We start from the raw sequence: 21,293 nt of genomic DNA, 5'->3' as shown, positions 1-21,293 counted from the left end.
ACTGTAAATACGTGTCCGCCCCAGCCCACCAGAGGGCATCAGAGCATGCATTTTAACAGAGAGAGAAAGAGCAAGAGGTCGAGAGAGAGGAGAGAGAGATTCCCCTTTCTTCTCTTCTCCTTCATTCCACTGAGGAGGATGGATATATTCATCTAATCTAAACAGGGCTGCTGGAGCCAGCAGAGATCCAGGCAGTGTAGCACCCAGGTCTGACATCTCTCCTGCTGGGTCCCTCTCACTGCTCCTCGAGTCCCATTCGCTTCTGCTCACCATGAAGCCCTGCTGGGTCCTTTTAACTCTGGCCATACTCTGGCTGGAGCTCCAAAATGGTGAGTAACTTTCTGATCCTCCATGTCTTCTTTGTATGTTTTCCTGAGTCTGAATACACTGCGGTTTCCGTTGATTCCGCCATAACTGTTTTGCTGTAATCGGAGAGCAGCCTTTGGGATTAGATAATCTCATACTTCTGAGTTGATGTTGCCGTTTAGTTAAACAGCGACGGGAGTGGGTGAAGGGGAAAGGCATAGTCTGAATATAACTTCCCTAATGGGTAAGAAAGTGATAGCAGTGATTTTAGGATTGGACACAATAGCAACATCATTTTTACAGAATAGTTTCTGTGGTGTTTGATCACTCTGGAAAAGGCCTGCACAAACAATACATATTTTGTAAATTTTATGGGGAATTTTAAGTACAGTGAGCTCCAAAAGTATTGGGACAGAGACACTTTTGTTTGTTTTGGCTCTGTACTCCAGCACTTTGAAATGATACGACTATGAGGTTAAAGTGCAGACTATCAATTTTAATTTGAGGGTTTTTTCATCAATATCGGGTGAACCGTTTAGAAATTACAGTACTTTTTGCGCACGCTATTGCTTTATAGCGCACGCTATGGCTTTATAGCGCACGCTATGGCTTTACAGCGCACGCTATGGCTTTACAGCGCACGCTATGGCTTTACAGCGCACGCTATGGCTTTATAGCGCACGCTATGGCTTTATAGCGCACGCTATGGCTTTACAGCGCACGCTATGGCTTTACAGCGCACGCTATGGCTTTACAGCGCACGCACGCTATGGCTTTACAGCGCACGCTATGGCTTTACAGCGCACGCTATGGCTTTACAGCGCACGCTATGGCTTTACAGCGCACGCTATGGCTTTATAGCGCACGCTATGGCTTTACAGCGCACGCTATGGCTTTACAGCGCACGCTATGGCTTTACAGCGCACGCTATGGCTTTATAGCGCACGCTATGGCTTTACAGCGCACGCTATGGCTTTACAGCGCACGCTATGGCTTTACAGCGCACGCTATGGCTTTACAGCGCACGCTATGGCTTTACAGCGCACGCTATGGCTTTACAGCGCACGCTATGGCTTTACAGCGCACGCTATGGCTTTATAGCGCACGCTATGGCTTTACAGCGCACGCTATGGCTTTACAGCGCACGCTATGGCTTTATAGCGCACGCTATGGCTTTACAGCGCACGCTATGGCTTTACAGCGCACGCTATGGCTTTACAGCGCACGCTATGGCTTTACAGCGCACGCTATGGCTTTACAGCGCACGCTATGGCTTTACAGCGCACGCTATGGCTTTACAGCGCACGCTATGGCTTTACAGCGCACGCTATGGCTTTACAGCGCACGCTATGGCTTTACAGCGCACGCTATGGCTTTACAGCGCACGCTATGGCTTTATAGCGCACGCTATGTCTTTATAGCGCACGCTATGGCTTTACAGCGCACGCTATGGCTTTACAGCGCACGCTATGGCTTTATAGCGCACGCTATGGCTTTACAGCGCACGCTATGGCTTTATAGCGCACGCTATGGCTTTACAGCGCACGCTATGGCTTTACAGCGCACGCACGCTATGGCTTTACAGCGCACGCTATGGCTTTACAGCGCACGCACGCTATGGCTTTACAGCGCACGCATGCTATGGCTTTACAGCGCACGCTATGGCTTTACAGCGCACGCCATGGCTTTACATCGCACGCTATGGCTTTATAGCGCACGCTATGGCTTTACAGCGCACGCCATGGCTTTACATCGCACGCTATTGCTTTATAGCGCACGCTATGGCTTTACAGCGCACGCTATGGCTTTACAGCGCACGCCATGGATTTACATCGCACGCTATGGCTTTACAGCGCACGCTATGGCTTTACAGCGCACGCTATGGCTTTACAGCGCACGCTATGGCTTTACAGCGCACGCTATGGCTTTACAGCGCACGCTATGGCTTTACAGCGCACGCTATGGCTTTACAGCGCACGCTATGGCTTTACAGCGCACGCTATGGCTTTACTATGGCTTTACAGCGCACTATGGCTTTACTATGGCTTTACAGCGCACGCTATGGCTTTACTATGGCTTTACAGCGCACTATGGCTTTACTATGGCTTTACAGCGCACGCTATGGCTTTACTATGGCTTTACAGCGCACTATGGCTTTACTATGGCTTTACAGCGCACGCTATGGCTTTACTATGGCTTTACAGCGCACTATGGCTTTACAGCGCACGCTATGGCTTTACTATGGCTTTACAGCGCACTATGGCTTTACAGCACACGCTATGGCTTTACAGCGCACGCTATGGCTTTACTATGGCTTTACAGCACACGCTATGGCTTTACAGCGCACGCTATGGCTTTACAGCGCACGCACGCTTTACTATGGCTTTACTATGGCTTTACAGCACACGCTATGGCTTTACTATGGCTTTACAGCACACGCTATGGCTTTACTATGGCTTTACAGCGCACGCTATGGCTTTACTATGGCTTTACAGCACACGCTATGGCTTTACTATGGCTTTACAGCACACGCTATGGCTTTACTATGGCTTTACAGCACACGCTATGGCTTTACTATGGCTTTACAGCGCACGCTATGGCTTTACTATGGATTTACAGCACACGCTATGGCTTTACAGCGCACGCTATGGCTTTACTATGGCTTTACAGCGCACTATGGCTTTACAGCACACGCTATGGCTTTACAGCGCACGCTATGGCTTTACTATGGCTTTACAGCACACGCTATGGCTTTACAGCGCACGCTATGGCTTTACAGCGCACGCACGCTTTACTATGGCTTTACTATGGCTTTACAGCACACGCTATGGCTTTACTATGGCTTTACAGCACACGCTATGGCTTTACTATGGCTTTACAGCGCACGCTATGGCTTTACTATGGCTTTACAGCACACGCTATGGCTTTACTATGGCTTTACAGCACACGCTATGGCTTTACTATGGCTTTACAGCACACGCTATGGCTTTACTATGGCTTTACAGCACACGCTATGGCTTTACTATGGCTTTACAGCGCACGCTATGGCTTTACTATGGATTTACAGCACACGCTATGGCTTTACAGCGCACGCTATGGCTTTACTATGGCTTTACAGCACACGCTATGGCTTTACTATGGCTTTACAGCACACGCTATGGCTTTACTATGGCTTTACAGCGCACGCTATGGCTTTACTATGGCTTTACAGCACACGCTATGGCTTTACTATGGCTTTACAGCACACGCTATGGCTTTACTATGGCTTTACAGCACACGCTATGGCTTTACTATGGCTTTACAGCACACGCTATGGCTTTACTATGGCTTTACAGCACACGCTATGGCTTTACTATGGCTTTACAGCGCACGCTATGGCTTTACTATGGCTTTACAGCACACGCTATGGCTTTACTATGGCTTTACAGCGCACGCTATGGCTTTACTATGGCTTTACAGCACACGCTATGGCTTTACTATGGCTTTACTATGGCTTTACTATGGCTTTACTATAGCTTTACAGCGCACGCTATGGCTTTACTATGGCTTTACAGCACACGCTATGGCTTTACTATGGCTTTACAGCGCACGCTATGGCTTTACTATGGCTTTACAGCACACACTATGGCTTTACTATGGCTTTACAGCACACGCTATGGCTTTACTATGGCTTTACAGCACACGCTATGGCTTTACTATGGCTTTACAGCGCACTATGGCTTTACAGCGCACGCTATGGCTTTACAGCGCACGCTATGGCTTTACAGCGCACGCTATGGCTTTACAGCGCACGCTATGGCTTTACAGCGCACGCTATGGCTTTACAGCGCACGCTATGGCTTTACAGCGCACGCTATGGCTTTACAGCGCACGCTATGGCTTTACAGCGCACGCTATGGCTTTACAGCGCACGCTATGGCTTTATAGCGCACGCTATGTCTTTATAGCGCACGCTATGGCTTTACAGCGCACGCTATGGCTTTACAGCGCACGCTATGGCTTTATAGCGCACGCTATGGCTTTACAGCGCACGCTATGGCTTTATAGCGCACGCTATGGCTTTACAGCGCACGCTATGGCTTTACAGCGCACGCACGCTATGGCTTTACAGCGCACGCTATGGCTTTACAGCGCACGCACGCTATGGCTTTACAGCGCACGCATGCTATGGCTTTACAGCGCACGCTATGGCTTTACAGCGCACGCCATGGCTTTACATCGCACGCTATGGCTTTATAGCGCACGCTATGGCTTTACAGCGCACGCCATGGCTTTACATCGCACGCTATTGCTTTATAGCGCACGCTATGGCTTTACAGCGCACGCTATGGCTTTACAGCGCACGCCATGGATTTACATCGCACGCTATGGCTTTACAGCGCACGCTATGGCTTTACAGCGCACGCTATGGCTTTACAGCGCACGCTATGGCTTTACAGCGCACGCTATGGCTTTACAGCGCACGCTATGGCTTTACAGCGCACGCTATGGCTTTACAGCGCACGCTATGGCTTTACAGCGCACGCTATGGCTTTACAGCGCACGCTATGGCTTTACTATGGCTTTACAGCGCACTATGGCTTTACTATGGCTTTACAGCGCACGCTATGGCTTTACTATGGCTTTACAGCGCACTATGGCTTTACTATGGCTTTACAGCGCACGCTATGGCTTTACTATGGCTTTACAGCGCACTATGGCTTTACTATGGCTTTACAGCGCACGCTATGGCTTTACTATGGCTTTACAGCGCACTATGGCTTTACAGCGCACGCTATGGCTTTACTATGGCTTTACAGCGCACTATGGCTTTACAGCACACGCTATGGCTTTACAGCGCACGCTATGGCTTTACTATGGCTTTACAGCACACGCTATGGCTTTACAGCGCACGCTATGGCTTTACAGCGCACGCACGCTTTACTATGGCTTTACTATGGCTTTACAGCACACGCTATGGCTTTACTATGGCTTTACAGCACACGCTATGGCTTTACTATGGCTTTACAGCGCACGCTATGGCTTTACTATGGCTTTACAGCACACGCTATGGCTTTACTATGGCTTTACAGCACACGCTATGGCTTTACTATGGCTTTACAGCACACGCTATGGCTTTACTATGGCTTTACAGCGCACGCTATGGCTTTACTATGGATTTACAGCACACGCTATGGCTTTACAGCGCACGCTATGGCTTTACTATGGCTTTACAGCGCACTATGGCTTTACAGCACACGCTATGGCTTTACAGCGCACGCTATGGCTTTACTATGGCTTTACAGCACACGCTATGGCTTTACAGCGCACGCTATGGCTTTACAGCGCACGCACGCTTTACTATGGCTTTACTATGGCTTTACAGCACACGCTATGGCTTTACTATGGCTTTACAGCACACGCTATGGCTTTACTATGGCTTTACAGCGCACGCTATGGCTTTACTATGGCTTTACAGCACACGCTATGGCTTTACTATGGCTTTACAGCACACGCTATGGCTTTACTATGGCTTTACAGCACACGCTATGGCTTTACTATGGCTTTACAGCACACGCTATGGCTTTACTATGGCTTTACAGCGCACGCTATGGCTTTACTATGGATTTACAGCACACGCTATGGCTTTACAGCGCACGCTATGGCTTTACTATGGCTTTACAGCACACGCTATGGCTTTACTATGGCTTTACAGCACACGCTATGGCTTTACTATGGCTTTACAGCGCACGCTATGGCTTTACTATGGCTTTACAGCACACGCTATGGCTTTACTATGGCTTTACAGCACACGCTATGGCTTTACTATGGCTTTACAGCACACGCTATGGCTTTACTATGGCTTTACAGCACACGCTATGGCTTTACTATGGCTTTACAGCACACGCTATGGCTTTACTATGGCTTTACAGCGCACGCTATGGCTTTACTATGGCTTTACAGCACACGCTATGGCTTTACTATGGCTTTACAGCGCACGCTATGGCTTTACTATGGCTTTACAGCACACGCTATGGCTTTACTATGGCTTTACTATGGCTTTACTATGGCTTTACTATAGCTTTACAGCGCACGCTATGGCTTTACTATGGCTTTACAGCACACGCTATGGCTTTACTATGGCTTTACAGCGCACGCTATGGCTTTACTATGGCTTTACAGCACACACTATGGCTTTACTATGGCTTTACAGCACACGCTATGGCTTTACTATGGCTTTACAGCACACGCTATGGCTTTACTATGGCTTTACAGCGCACTATGGCTTTACAGCGCACGCTATGGCTTTACTATGGCTTTACAGCACACGCTATGGCTTTACAGCGCACGCTATGGCTTTACTATGGCTTTACTATGGCTTTACTATGGCTTTACTATGGCTTTACAGCACACGCTATGGCTTTACTATGGCTTTACAGCACACGCTATGGCTTTACTATGGCTTTACTATGGCTTTACTATGGCTTTACTATGGCTTTACAGCACACGCTATGGCTTTACTATGGCTTTACTATGGCTTTACTATGGCTTTACTATGGATTTACAGCACACGCTATGGCTTTACTATGGCTTTACTATGGCTTTACTATGGCTTTACTATGGCTTTACAGCGCACGCTATGGCTTTACTATGGCTTTACAGCACACGCTATGGCTTTACAGCGCACGCTATGGCTTTACTATGGCTTTACAGCACACGCTATGGCTTTACAGCACACGCTATGGCTTTACTATGGCTTTACAGCACACGCTATGGCTTTACTATGGCTTTACAGCACACGCTATGGCTTTACTATGGCTTTACAGCACACGCTATGGCTTTACTATGGCTTTACAGCGCACGCTATGGCTTTACTATGGCTTTACAGCACACGCTATGGCTTTACAGCGCACGCTATGGCTTTACTATGGCTTTACAGCACACGCTATGGCTTTACTATGGCTTTACTATGGCTTTACAGCGCACGCTATGGCTTTACTATGGCTTTACAGCACACGCTATGGCTTTACTATGGCTTTACTATGGCTTTACTATGGCTTTACTATGGCTTTACAGCACACGCTATGGCTTTACTATGGCTTTACAGCACACGCTATGGCTTTACTATGGCTTTACAGCGCACGCTATGGCTTTACTATGGCTTTACAGCACACGCTATGGCTTTACTATGGCTTTACTATGGCTTTACTATGGCTTTACTATGGCTTTACTATGGCTTTACAGCACACGCTATGGCTTTACTATGGCTTTACTATGGCTTTACAGCACACGCTATGGCTTTACTATGGCTTTACTATGGCTTTACTATGGCTTTACTATGGCTTTACTATGGCTTTACAGCACACGCTATGGCTTCATATCAAGTTTGTGACTAGACATTTGTTGTATGTATTTGCCTTTTGTTTTCGTTGTGTTTCAGATTATTTTGTGCCCAATAGAAATGAATGGTAAATAATGAGTTGTGTCATTTTGGAGTTACTTTTATTGTAAATAAGAATATGTTTCTAAACACTTCTACATTAATGTGGATGCTACCACAGATAATCCTGAATGAATCATGAATAATTGTGATACAGTCTGGATTTGACACCTCAAGCACTGAGGCTGCGCCACTCCGGAGCATGAGTGTTTATTCAGCATAACTGCTTTTCATTTTAGAGATCTCTGCTTTTCAAATGTCCAATACAGAACAAATTAAACAAACAATGAGCTGAAATATCATCAAAAGTCAGAACTATTATGCTGTTGACAAATCTGTTCCCCTAAATATACCTGTAATATGTTTTGTCTGGAACATACCCCATATCCCATTAATTAAACTAACTCAAATAACAGAATCACATATCCATAATTTATACAAAACTATTTATCACACCAAATAGAATATACTGCAGACAGATGGGAGTTGTTGAGGTTTGGACATGTGGCAGCAAGGAAAACCCCCATGTTTCCTGTTCTGCGGTTGTTACAGCCGTGTGTTATATTATTAAGTAGCTTTTCTAGATGGGAACACTGCACTGTTCCTTACTACTCTGACTGTCTCTTTTGCTGTGTTCAGATGCTAGTCAAAAATAGGAAACTCAAACATGTCAGACTTTCTAACTTGTAGCATCTGTGCCTGTCTCTGTGGAGGTGTGTCATTCCACAGTGGGTCTCTGACACGGATGTGGAGGCCTGCTGGGGTGGGTCACTGTTAATACTGTTCTAACCTCCCTCCCTCTGTTGGTTTAGGTGCCTGCCAGCAGGTCAATCGTAGGAAGGAGGTGGGAGAGAACCGCATCAGGCCTGGAGGCAAGCGGGCCAAGGTTCGCTACCCCAAACTGAAGGAGAAGGAGGCAGGAGGAAGAGGGCAGTCCATCCTGACCCAGGTCCTGGATAAGGGCCGTTTCCTGAGGCTGGGAGAGAGCGTGAACCTCAGCCCTGGTAACAACATAGAGCTGCGTTGTAAAGGCAGTAACATCGGCTGGTCCTACCCTATCTACCTGGACACCTACAATGACTCCCGACTCAGGTGACCTGAAGGTTGCGTCCCAAATGGAACCTGATTCCATATTTAGTGCAGTAATTTTGACCAGGGCCCATAGGGCTTTGTAGTGCACTATATAAGGAATAGGGTGCTATTTGGGATGATTAACAGATGACTTGTTCTGTCTCATCACCATGCCTCCAGCTGATAGTAACCTAACAATGATTAATAATGTTAATGTCCCCCATCTGATTCACTCCCACCATACAGCATCAAGAAGAGTGACAAGTACAGCCAGTTTATCCTGACGTCTCCCTCTGCTGCCGACACAGGGATGTACAGCTGCTGGGTCACACTGTGTGACGGATCGGAGTGTCTCAAAGACCCCGACCGCACCTCCAGGACTTATATCTACTTCCCAGGTGAGCAGGGTGCCTTTACTACTGTAAAACCTATTTATACTTCATCAACCTAACACAAAACATGTTATTTAAATAGCCTCCATTCAGACAAATCCCCTCGTATTGTATATTCAAATTCTTTACTTCAAATCATCTCTACCCTCGTCCCCCCTCCCCCAATCAGACAAGGATGATCTCTTCGTCCCCTCCACCATCCACTTTGAGATTGTCTACCTGCGTCCGGACAGGACTGCTGTTATCCCATGTCGTGTGACCAGTCCGCTGGCCAAGGTGTCCCTGCACAGAGAGGTCCCCCCAGAAGAGATGGAAGTGGACGGGACACTGGTCTCCTACGACCCAACCAAGGGCTTCATCCTCCAGAAGCCCAGTCCAGAGCACCAGGGAGTGTTTTACTGTAAGGCTGTGACCAAGGCCATCCCACAGATCTCCACAAAGTACCAGCTGCTTTACGTGGAGGGTAGGAACCTAGCAACCGTGCACCATCACACATAACAAAAACATTGGTTTTCAAGATATCACAATATGGAACATTTGTTATCAAATTACAATACTCGTGATCACGTTAACATTAGTAAAAGTAAAGTTTTAAAAAATGCAAATCTATATTATAGCATCAGAGTCCCCATCTCTGTATCAAATCTGAATGACTTAAAGCAATAACTGACAGGCAAAGGCAATTAACTATTAACACAATAGTTGATTAGAAGTCTACCTCTATCTGAGACAATTTTACACAGTTATGAATCAGCTCTGCTGCTGTCTACTAGGGGCCCTGGTTAGGGTAGTGCACTAAAGGGAAAAGGGGTGCCATTTGGGACGCATGCTTGATCTGATGTGTGTCATCAGCTTCCAGGAATAGAGTGTATTTAGAGTGTGATATCAAAAGGCTGTTCCACTGTAGGGCTCGATGTTTAAGTGGACCTGTGCCTACTGCAGTGGAAACATTAACCCACTTTGGCTGCTTTAAGTGGGATGGATCAGTGGTGAATTTATGAAATGGAAACTGTGTGGTTCAGGGTCAAGTTTTTAAAAAGTTATCAGATCGGATTTTTGCAATCAGATAGGATTAAATCCATAGAAATAGAATGAACCACATTCAAGACAATGATACAGCAGTTCTATTCATTATACTTCTATGGATTTAATCCTATCCAATCGCTGAAAAACTGGTGATATCAATCTCTCACTTCAGTTTTGACAGGAAGGCGGAGAGAACAGTATTAAGGTTTAGGTGGAGGTCGACCAAGAAAGTATGTTTCCAATCCAATCCTTGCTGTCCACTAGAAATGTATTCCATCTTAAAACAGTCAGTGACAGCACCTGGTCAATAACATTTTTGTCCCATACAGATCCTATAACAAATGTCCTATTTAAATCTGTGGTTTGTCCTTCCTTAACTCTTTTGGCAGTGCCCAGTGGCCCACCATACGTTACCATTGAAGCGTCCCTTTCCTCTGCGAGGGGAGGAGACAACATCAACATCACCTGTACTGTCCTGGGAGAGCCAGAGATGGACGTCACCTTCACATGGACCTATCCTGGCCAGGTAAACTGGATGTCACTGTTTCTCTGAGATGCTTGATCTAGATGTTTCATCTCTTCAGCTTGTGAGACGTAGCCTGACAAAGGGAAATCTGCAGTTGCTACATCCATTTTTGGACTTAAATTGATATGTATCCATTGAAGAATGTAACTTATGACACATATGCTTAGTTCAACTGTCGTACTCCTTCAGAACCCAAAGTATAAGGTTGTTTTATTCCAATGTTTGCAAACAAAGTAAATGTAAACAAATACTATATAGCCTCAAAATATTGTTAAAACCAGGGACGCAACTTTTAATGGGGACGGGGGGACATGTGCCCCCACATTCCGAAATTGCATTTTTGTCCCCCCCAGTTTTATTATTGGAATGTGATACAAAACAAGGAAACGGTGTGCTTAGGACCATGCGGATTACTCCGAATGGTCGGGTAGGCTGTTTGGAGTGTTTATTCGACTGGATATATACACTGCTCAAAAAAATAAAGGGAACACTTAAACAACACAATGTAACTCCAAGTCAATCACACTTCTGTGAAATCAAACTGTCCACTTAGGAAGCAACACTGATTGACAATACATTTCAGGTGGAAATTATAGGCAATTAGCAAGACACCCCCAATAAAGCAGTGGTTCTGCAGGTGGTGACCACAGACCACTTCTCATTTCCTATGCTTCCTGGCTGGTGTTTTGGTCACTTTTGAATGCTGGCGGTGCTTTCACTCTAGTGGTAGCATGAGACGGAGTCTACAACCCACACAAGTGGCTCAGGTAGTGCAGCTCATCCAGGATGGCACATCAATGTGAGCTGTGGCAAGAAGGTTTGCTGTGTCTGTCAGCGTAGTGTCCAGAGCATGGAGGCGCTACCAAGAGACAGGCCAGTCCATCAGGAGACGTGGAGGAGGCCGTAGGAGGGCAACAACCCAGCAGCAGGACCGCTACCTCTGCCTTTTTGTAAGGAGGAGCCCTGCAAAATGACCTCCAGCAGGCCACAAATGTGCATGTGTCTGCTCAAACGGTCAGAAACAGACTCCATGAGGGTGGTATGAGGGCCCGACGTCCACAGGTGGGCCCTCATACTGCCCAACACCGTGCAGGACGTTTGGCATTTGCCTGAGAACACCAAGATTGGCAAATTCGCCACTGGCGCCCTGTGCTCTTCACAGATGAAAGCAGGTTCACACTGAGCACGTGACAGACGTGACAGAGTCTGGAGATGCCATGGAGAACATTCTGCTGCCTGCAACATCCTCCAGCATGACCGGTTTGGCGGTGGGTCAGTCATGGTTTGGGGTGGCATTTCTTTGGGGGGCCGCACAGACCTCCATGTGCTCACCAGAGGTAGCCTGACTGCCATTAGGTACCGAGATGAAATCCTCAGACCCCTTGTGAGACCATATGCTGGTGCGGTTGGCCCTGGGTTCCTCCTAATGCAAGACAATGCTAGACCTCATGTGGCTGGAGTGTGTCAGCAATTCCTGCAAGAGGAAGGCATTGATGCTATGGACTGGCCCGCCCGTTCCCCAGACCTGAATCCAATTGAGCACATCTTTGACATTATGTCTCGCTCCATCCACCAACACCACGTTGCACCACAGACTGTCCAGGAGTTGGCGGATGCTTTAGTCCAGGTCTGGGAGGAGATCCCTCAGGAGACCATCCGCCACCTCATCAGGAGCATGCCCAGGCATTGTAGGGAGGTCATACAGGCACGTGGAGGCCACACACACTACTGAGCCTCATTTTGACTTATTTTAAGGACATTACATCAAAGTTGGATCAGTCTGTGTGGTTTTCCACTTTAATTTTGAGTGTGACTCCAAATCCAGACCTCCATTGGTTGATAAATTTGATTTCCATTGATAATTTGTGATTTTTGTTGTCAGCACATTCAACTATGTAAAGAAAAAAATATTTAATAAGAATATTTCATTCAGATCTAGGATGTGTTATTTTAGTGTTCCCTTTATTTTTTGAGCAGTGTATATATGCACACAGTGCATACAGAAAATATTCAGAACCCTTGACTTTTTCCACCTATTGTTACATTTCAACCATATTATATAATTGATTAAATAGTTTATTTCCCTCATCAATCTACACACAATACCTTATGACAAAGCAAAAACTGTTTTTTTAGAAATGTTTGCAAGTTTATAAAAAAAATAAACTGAAATATCACATTTACTTAAGTATTCAGAACCTTTACTCAGTACTTTGTTGAAGCACCTTTTGCATCAATTACAGCCTCGAGTCTTCTTGGGTGTGATGCTGCAAGTTTGGCACACCTGTTTTTGGGAAGTTTCTCCCATTCTTCTCTGCAGATCCTCTCAAGCTCTGTCAGGTTGGATGGGGAGCGTCGCTGCACAGCTATTTTCAGGTCTCTCCAGAGATGTTTGATTGGGTTCAAGGCCGGCTCTGGCTGGGCCACAAGGGCATTCGGGGACTTGTCCCGAAGCCACTACTACGTTGTCTTGGCTGTGTGCTTAGGGTCATTGTCCTGTTAGAAGGTCAGCCTTCGCCTCAGTCTGAGGTCCTGAGCACTCTGGAGCAGGCTTTCATTAAGGAGCTCTCTGTACTTTGCTCCATTCATCTTTTCCTTGATCCTGACTAGTCTCCCAGTCCCCACTGCTGAAAAACATCCCCATAGCATGATGCTTCCACCACCATGCTTCACCATAGTGATGGTGTCAGGTTTCCTCCAGATGTGATGCTTGGCATTCAGGCAAAGAGTTCAATCTTGGTTTCATCAGACCAAAGAGTCTTGTTTCTCATTGTCTGAGTCCTTTAGGTGACTTTTGGCAAACTCCAAGCGGGCTGTCATGTGCCTTTTACTGAGGAGTGACTTCCGTGTGGCCACTCTACTATAAAGGCCTGATTGTTGGAGTGCTGCAGAGATGGTTGTCCTTCCGGAAGTTCTCCCATCCACAGAGGAACTCTGGAGCTCTGTCAGTGACCATCAGGTTCTTGGTCACCTCCCTGTCCAAGGCCCTTCTCCCCCGATTGCTCAGTTTGGCCGCGCGGCCAGCTCTAGGAAGAGTCTTGGTGGTTCCAAACTTCTTCCATTTAAGAATGTTGGCGGCCACTGTGTTCTTGGGGACCTTCAATGCTGTAGACATTTTTTGATACCCTTTCCCAAATCTGTGCCTCGACTCAATCCTGTCTCGGAGCTCTACAGCCAATTCCTTCAACCTTATGGCTTGGTTTTTGCTCTGACATGCACTGTCAACTGTGGGACCTTATATAGACAGGTGTGTGCCTTTCTAAATCATGACCAATCAATTGAATTTACCACAGATGGACTTCAATCAAGTTGTAGAAACATCTCAAGAATGATCGATGGAAACAGGATGCACCTAAGATTAATTTTGAGTCTCATGGCAAAGGATATGAATAGTTGTGTAAATAAGGTATCACTGTTTTTATTTTTAATACATTTGCAAAAATTTGTAAAAACCTGTTTCCACTTTGTCATTACGGGGTATTGTGTGTAGGTTGAGGACATATTTATTTAATCCATTCTAGAATAAGGCTGTAAAGTAACAATGTGGAAAAAGTCCAGGGGTCTGAATACTTTCCGAATGCACTTGGTATTTATGTCGTCCCACACCACTTCTATAAGCAAAGTTGCGCCCCTGGTTAAAAGTATCATTTTGATATCATGGATGGTCATAGCTCGGTCTATACATTTGAGTGGTTACATTTCTACAGTCTCATCCCGAAGCTTTTTAGAGACGGGTGGCGGGTCCGCTTTGTTGTCGTTTCAACAGCAGATGGCTGCTTTAATTGGGACTTTCTAGTTAAAGGAACATTTTTTTAAAAACATAAATCGTTCCACACTCCACATTTCACCCTCCCTTGTTACTGTTCTCCTGGAAAATGGCTCAAATCAAGCTCCTTTGGGAGCTATAGTATGAGCTAGTCCTCTTTTTCTGTGCTCTGTTCAGAACCTCCGTCCTGTTAGTGTGCGTGATTCGTGGAGGCTGATCAACAGAGGAATGGGACACACCACCCGCATCTCCCAGAGCGTCATAGCCGTTGATGACCTGGAGACCATCGACTTTGGAAGATACATATGCAGAGCCAAGAACAAGCGTGGGGAGACCGCTGTGGCCACCAGCGTCCACTCTAACTAGCCACAAATAACACTTATAACCTGTATAGGAAACATTTCACATTAGGCCTCTTGCAGCTTGTGTAGATTTCAACTATATGTTTGCCACTTTGCTGAGGTTGATTGACCAATAAGGCTAGCACAGGAAGTATACTAGTTGAGCTAGTATACTCAAAACCAGTGTCAGTTTGACTAGCTGTTATCCAGTAAAAATCTGTGTAAATATCAATTTAGAAATATTAATGTATCCAGCTTATGTAGATGCACATTTACTCTGTCTCGGAGGATATTAAAGATATCTTCATACATTTACCTCCTCTGTGATGTATGTATGGTGAAGCTCTTCCTGGGCACATATTTCCCTTCTGTGGGGAAAGATATTTTACAATGAAACAATATTGGATGCTTTGTTGGGGGATTTGATAAGTCTAAAAGGAAAACCGTAATGTGAGAGAAGCCTCTGCTCCCCCTCTCTGGTGTGAGGGGGAAGGAATAGAAACAGTGTGCCCTGCCTCAGTCCTAATGGACTCCGTATGTGGAATGTGAATTGCAGGCCCAGATCTTATTTTAGTCCAGTATAACACACATACTGCATTTCCACCTCTCTCTCTACAGAAACGCACTAGGCTGTTGCGGTCTCTTAGAATGAGCTATACTGAACATTTAAAGTGTTGGTTTCATGAGCTGAAATAAAAGATCCCAGAAATGTTCCATACACACAATCTTATTTTGCACAAATTTGTTTGCATTTCTCCTTTGCCAAGATAATCCATCCACCTGACAGGTGTGGTTTATCAAGAAGCTGATTAAACAGCATGTTCATTACACAGGTGCACCTTGTGCTGGGGACAAAAGGCCACTTGTCACAACACAATACCACAGATGTCTCAAGTTTTGACAGAGTGTGCAGGAACCGCCACCCGAGCTGTTGCCAGAGAATTTCATGTTAATTTCTCTACCATAAGCCACTTACAACAGCATTTTAATTTGGTAGCATGTCCAACCAGCCCTGGACCTCCACATCCAGTTTCTTCACCTGCGGGATCGTCTGAGACCAGCCACCCAGACAGCTGATGAAACTGAGTATGTCTGCAATAAAGCCTTTTTAGCTCATTCTGATTGGCTGCCCAGTGGGTGGGCCTGTGCCTTCCCAGGCCCACCGATTTGAAATCCATAGATTAGGGCCGAATGAATTGTAACGCAGTAAAATCATTGAAATTGTTGCGTTAACATTTTTGTTCAGTATACAGAGCTAAGCAGTGTTGAGGTAATTGTACACAAAATCGAGTTTCATCTACCAACCAAGAAAGAAACAGAAAACATCACCATAAAAATATATCTGCTTTAGATTTCATAATAGGACTTTATTAATTGCATATATTAAACAGTTTTTTCAACACCAGTAATCTCCACATCCAAACAGGTACTAATTTGTGACATATCCAAAACACGTCCATCACGCTTAGCTTCTTCTTGCATTTTAACCTTAGTGACATCTTTGTAAAGACCCCCCATTTTAAAGCTGTAGTAGGAGGATTGGATGAGGGAGGGGTGCTAGATAACAGGTCATCAAACATGCAAACATTTATTTGAATTGGTCCCATGGTCAAACAAACCAACGAACATTAAAAACACAGCTTTGAGTCATCAGGAAACCTAACTGAACAGTTAGAGGTCTATATAACCTGTAGAAATGAACAGTTAGAAGTCTATATAACTTGTAGAACTGAACAGTTAGAAATCTATATAACCTGTAGAACTGAACAGATAGAAATCTATATAACCTGTAGAACTGAACAGATAGAGGTCTATATAAGCGGTAGAACTGAACAGATAGAGGTCTATATAAGCGGTAGAACTGAACAGATAGAGGTCTATATAACCGGTAGACGGGTAATAACAGGGGGAAAAAAGTACAGTTCGGAAGCGCAGGACGCCCATTAATTACCATGGAAACGCCATTAACCTTTTAAAAACACAGGAAATGATTGCTAATATCCAGTTTATGAAGACAATTGCATGAAGCATGTGGTGCATGCATCACTGAAAGCGAAGTTCCTGCAGTGAAAGCATTCATGAATGATCTATGAGGAGTGAACACAATGTTATTGAGTAGTATGTGTTGTACAAGGGTTTATGTTTACCTAATTTTCATCAATTAATATACAGATTACAGGATTCATGTTTGATTTCCAAATCAAAGGAGGAGATTCAATGTTATTTTTGGATTCCTAGCCGTGCTGATTCTCATAGCAATATTATGACAGACAGGAGCAGAGCATATTCCCAGTCAGTCAACACACAGGTCTGCCTTTGGCCACCAGCACCACAGCACTCCTTCCCATAGCACTGGTGTGTGTCTTCAGAGGGAAAACCAGCAACACGCTTTTGCTGACCACGAGAAAGAGTAACAAAAATAGTGTCTCATTATATAGTCCTGAGATGTCCTATAATAACCCTAACCCTCTGATGTCCTATAATAACCCTAACCCTATGGCTGATTTCCTATAATAACCCTAACCCTATGGCTGATTTCCTATAATATCAGACAAGGCAGAAAGAACAAGAGGCGGTCTCACTCAGTAAGTGCTTCTGTGCAACAGTCTTTTCTCATAGAGTCATTGATCTGTAGTAAGTGTCAACAGAAAGTAGAGCCATTCAGGGATATTGTAGCCATCTCTGGATGACATGCGGCAATCCCGGTCAGCTAATATAGCTCTTAAGTACGGAGGGTCCAAACAGAAAGGAGCGAGAGAGGCTGCTTCCTGGACCCAGTCCAATCAGAGGAGAGAAAGAGTCTGCTTCCTGGAAGCGGTGGGCTGCTGTTATCTGGGTGAGACTGGAGGGCTGGAGAAGACGGCAGAGCTGCGAGGTGATTGGATGGGGCTGGTGAAGACAGCAGAGCTGCGAGGTGATTGGAGGCTGAGGGAATGGTGGGAGGGGGAGGTGGGGGACAGCTTGTGGGGGCTGCTTGGGTCCCCATTGTGCAGCTTCCAGATGAGTTCCTCATTCTCCATAGACAGACGCTTGTTCACCTTTGATTCCTTGTGGAGAGACTCCTGCAGCACCGCCTGCTCTGTGGACAGTTGTCTAGAAAGCGGTGTCAAGACAGGAGTTAGAGAGCAAAAAACACCCGGATACATAGAAGCCTTTAGACAACCATTCCCAGGCTGACTTAAGACTACAGGAGTAAGAGAAGGAGCGGTTGTTTTACCTCGACAGAGCAGCATGTCTGTCCATGCGGGCTTTCAGATCCTCATTCTCCTGCTGGACTTTTTTAAGGCATTCGTCCAGCTTCACACTTTTCTCCGTCTACAAAAAATCCAAAACATTAAAAATGCAAGACTAAATCAAAAAAGCTTCGGTCTTAAAATGTATGTCTGAACTATATGTCATTAACAGTGAGTGGGTGTGGTATCTATGGTGCTCACCATTTTGGCCATCTGCATCAGTTTGTGGTCCTGTTGGTGCAGCTGTTTGTTCTTGATATCCAGCACTACCTTGAGGCTCTCCAGTTCCTGTTCCAGATACAGGGTGTGGGAGTCCTTCTGGAACAGCACAAAAAGGAGGGTGAGTAACACTGTTCTGCATCAGTTTGTGGTTCTGTTCATGCAGCTGTTTGTTCTTGATATTCAGCACCACACTGAGGCTCTCCAGCCCCTGCTCCAAATACAGGGAGTCCTTCTGGAACAGGGTGGTCTGAATGAGTGTGATAATGCCAGATGAGGCTAACCTCTTCCCATAACTCATTCAACCCTAAATCCATGAACAAATCAACAGAGGGTAACATACCTAGGTGACAAAAACACCCCACTGTGTAAGCCCTAGCAAAACATACATGCCACACATAGGGCTGTGGCTGTCATGACATTGACCGTTAATTAAAATAAACCTTGTTTAGCATCTCCAGGCCTCCCCTCGTACAAGTCGCATACGTGCCACTGATGCACGCCTTTGGAACATCGACATTTAAAAAAAAGTCTAATAAACTATACACCATCACAATACATCCATTATGTATTGTAGGCAGGTCTAAAGAAACATTATATCATTCAATTTTGTTTAAGAAAACGTAAAGTATATTTTTCCCCATTCTGGAGCAGGTGCGCAGGATTTGAGAAATCAATTGAATATACACCATCAAATGGTCAGGAACAGGGGCAGGGTTAAAAAGTATCCAGTCATATAGGAATGGAGACTGATTTCCAGTGTTCAGTTATTATGCAGGAAAGGCTACTCCAGTTATTTCACTCCAAGCATCAATCACTGTTTAAGGAGCATGCAGCCTCACTGCGCGACAGGTGATATTCCACCCAAACTCTGTATGCCATGGGCTCTCCAACGCTGTTCCTGCAGCTACCCAGTGCGTCATTTTGTGAAACAAAGTTAAATCTGTTCAGGAAAATTATATATTTTCATTAAACTGTTGACAGCAACTCTGCGCGCTGGAGTAAGGACTGAAGGAGAGAGAGAAAGAGATGGAAATGCATAGTGGTGAGATATTCTGTAGCTAAAGGTAATGTCAGCCTATTAATTATATACAAAGAAAAAGCTCTATTACTAAGCTAATAAAAATAAAATACAAATTCACTATAACTGTAGGCTAACTGTAAGTCGTCCTGCACAATCAATAAACCAACAGCATTGCCTAGGCCCATAAGTTATCTCCCAGACTCATGAATAGAACGTTTGGAGAATAGCATAAGGTCCATCCAGTATGCATAATAATACAGTCCACACTCAAAGGCGATCACTAATTTGTACCATTTTTGGAGCATAGGCTAGGCCAATTATGTGCCAAAGACATCTTGAATCAGTTTAATGTTTTTCTGCTGTGTGTAATATGCAGTAGGCTATGTATTGTATATGGAACAAAAATAAACATGCAACAAAGTCAATTATTTTACTGAGTTACAGCTCATATAAGGAAATCAGTCAACTGAAATAAATTCATTAGGCCCTAATCTATGGATTTCACATGACTGGTCAAGGGCGCAGCCATAGGTGGGCCTGGGAGGGCATAGGCACACCCACTTGGGTGCCAGGCCCACCCCCTCGGGAGCTGACCCAGCCAATCAGAATGCATTTCCCCCCCCCACAAAAGGGCTTTATTACAGAAAGAAATACTCCTCAGTTTCATCAGATGTCCAAGGTGGCTGGTCTCAGATGATATCACAGGTGAAGAAGCCGGATGTAGAGGTCCTGGGCTGGCGTGGTTACACGTTGAGGCCGGTTGGACATACTGCCAAATTTTCCACAAAAAAAACTTGAGGCTGCTTACGGTAGAGAAATTAACATTCAAATTGTCAGCTAACAGCTCCGGTGGACATTCCTGCAGTCAGCATGCCAATTGCACTCTCCCTCAGAACTTGGCTTTGTGTTACGTGACAAAACAGCACATTTTAGAGTGGCCTTTTATTGCCCCCAGCACAAGGTACACCTGTGTAATGATCATGCTGTTTAATCAGCTTCTTGATTTGCCACACCTGTCAGGTGGATGGATTATCTTGGCAAAGGAGAAATAATCACTAACAGGGATGTAAGCACATTTGTGCACAAAATTCTAGAGAAATAAGCTTTTTGTGCTTATGGGACATTTCTGGGACCAACACTTTAAATGTTGCGTTTTTTTATTTGTTCAGTATATAAACGGCACAATCATTATTACATGTTTTTGCATATAAGTGTTTTGAATTAATCATCACCTTATAAAGTGCTGTCTATTTCGTTGTATTAGGCTTTGAAACAACATCCACAACAGCCATGTTTTACACTCAGTTTAACCTGTTGTTGAACTTTTCTTCAAATTGATCAATCACAGTGAGGTGAGTTTTAAAAGCATGAAACTGTTTGGATACGTGTTTGATGTGATTTTCAATTGTATTTGCGTTGATGTCATAGTAGTTAGAGCGACAATAGAGCCCTGAGTACCAGGCCAATAGCAACGTGATGATCGTTAGCGAGTTGGGTACTACTAATGCATGTCCAGACTGCATAAGAGGAGATTACCATGACTCGGTCATGACTGCCGGTGTGGCGGTAATACTTTCACCACAACAGCCTTATTCAAACATAGTCAATGCCTTCAATCACATAGCAGGGGAGAATTAAAGTCATTCTAGGTTGTAAAACTATACACCGTGTGGTGTTTTAACTATACAGCATGACTCCCACAGCCCCAAGCAGGTAGTGGACCACTGGGTTGGTGCTAGCAGTTATTGTCAGACTATTTCTAGTCTATCAGTGTGGCTGGAAGGGTAGTGCAGAGGTCTTTATCTCAATCCCCTCATGTGCATTGTTAGAATGCTGAGAAGAAAAAGGTCACCCACTCAATACTGATTATGACTGACAGCAGCCTAATTTTAACAACGCACTCTTGGGTGGTGTCAGAAATGGCACCCTATTCACTTTATAATGCACTGCTTTGACCAGAGGCGCTGGT

At 45.1% G+C, this 21,293-nt stretch overlaps 2 protein-coding genes across 6 annotated transcripts in view; one reads left to right on the top strand and one right to left on the bottom strand.

The window, feature by feature from the left end:
• Nucleotides 1-93: 93 nt before the first annotated feature.
• pdgfrl (platelet-derived growth factor receptor-like) lies at nt 94-15,573 on the top strand. Its single transcript, XM_024428856.2, has 6 exons — nt 94-329; nt 8,539-8,818; nt 9,044-9,195; nt 9,359-9,652; nt 10,605-10,741; nt 14,685-15,573. The coding sequence occupies exons 1-6, from the start codon at nt 272-274 to the stop codon at nt 14,871-14,873; spliced, it is 1,110 nt and encodes a 369-aa protein (XP_024284624.1). The 5' UTR covers nt 94-271; the 3' UTR covers nt 14,874-15,573.
• A 621-nt stretch (nt 15,574-16,194) lies between these two features.
• mtus1a (microtubule associated tumor suppressor 1a) overlaps nt 16,195-21,293 on the bottom strand; it is a 58,542-nt gene continuing 53,443 nt past the window's right edge. For all 5 annotated transcript variants that reach the window (XM_024428857.2, XM_024428858.2, XM_024428859.2 and 2 more), the window contains 3 exons: nt 18,283-18,399; nt 18,066-18,163; nt 16,195-17,941 (listed from right to left, as the gene is read on the bottom strand). In XM_024428857.2, the coding sequence (XP_024284625.1) occupies nt 17,677-17,941; nt 18,066-18,163; nt 18,283-18,399 (480 nt within the window). In that variant the 3' untranslated portion in view covers nt 16,195-17,676. The remainder of the gene's footprint in view (nt 17,942-18,065; nt 18,164-18,282; nt 18,400-21,293) is intronic.

The sequence above is a fragment of the Oncorhynchus tshawytscha genome, linkage group LG08 (genome assembly GCF_018296145.1).
Source record: "Oncorhynchus tshawytscha isolate Ot180627B linkage group LG08, Otsh_v2.0, whole genome shotgun sequence".
Classification (NCBI taxonomy): Eukaryota; Metazoa; Chordata; class Actinopteri; order Salmoniformes; family Salmonidae; genus Oncorhynchus; species Oncorhynchus tshawytscha.
The sequence above is the reverse complement of the archived record's forward strand: the minus strand, read 5'-3'. Positions and strand labels throughout refer to the sequence as shown.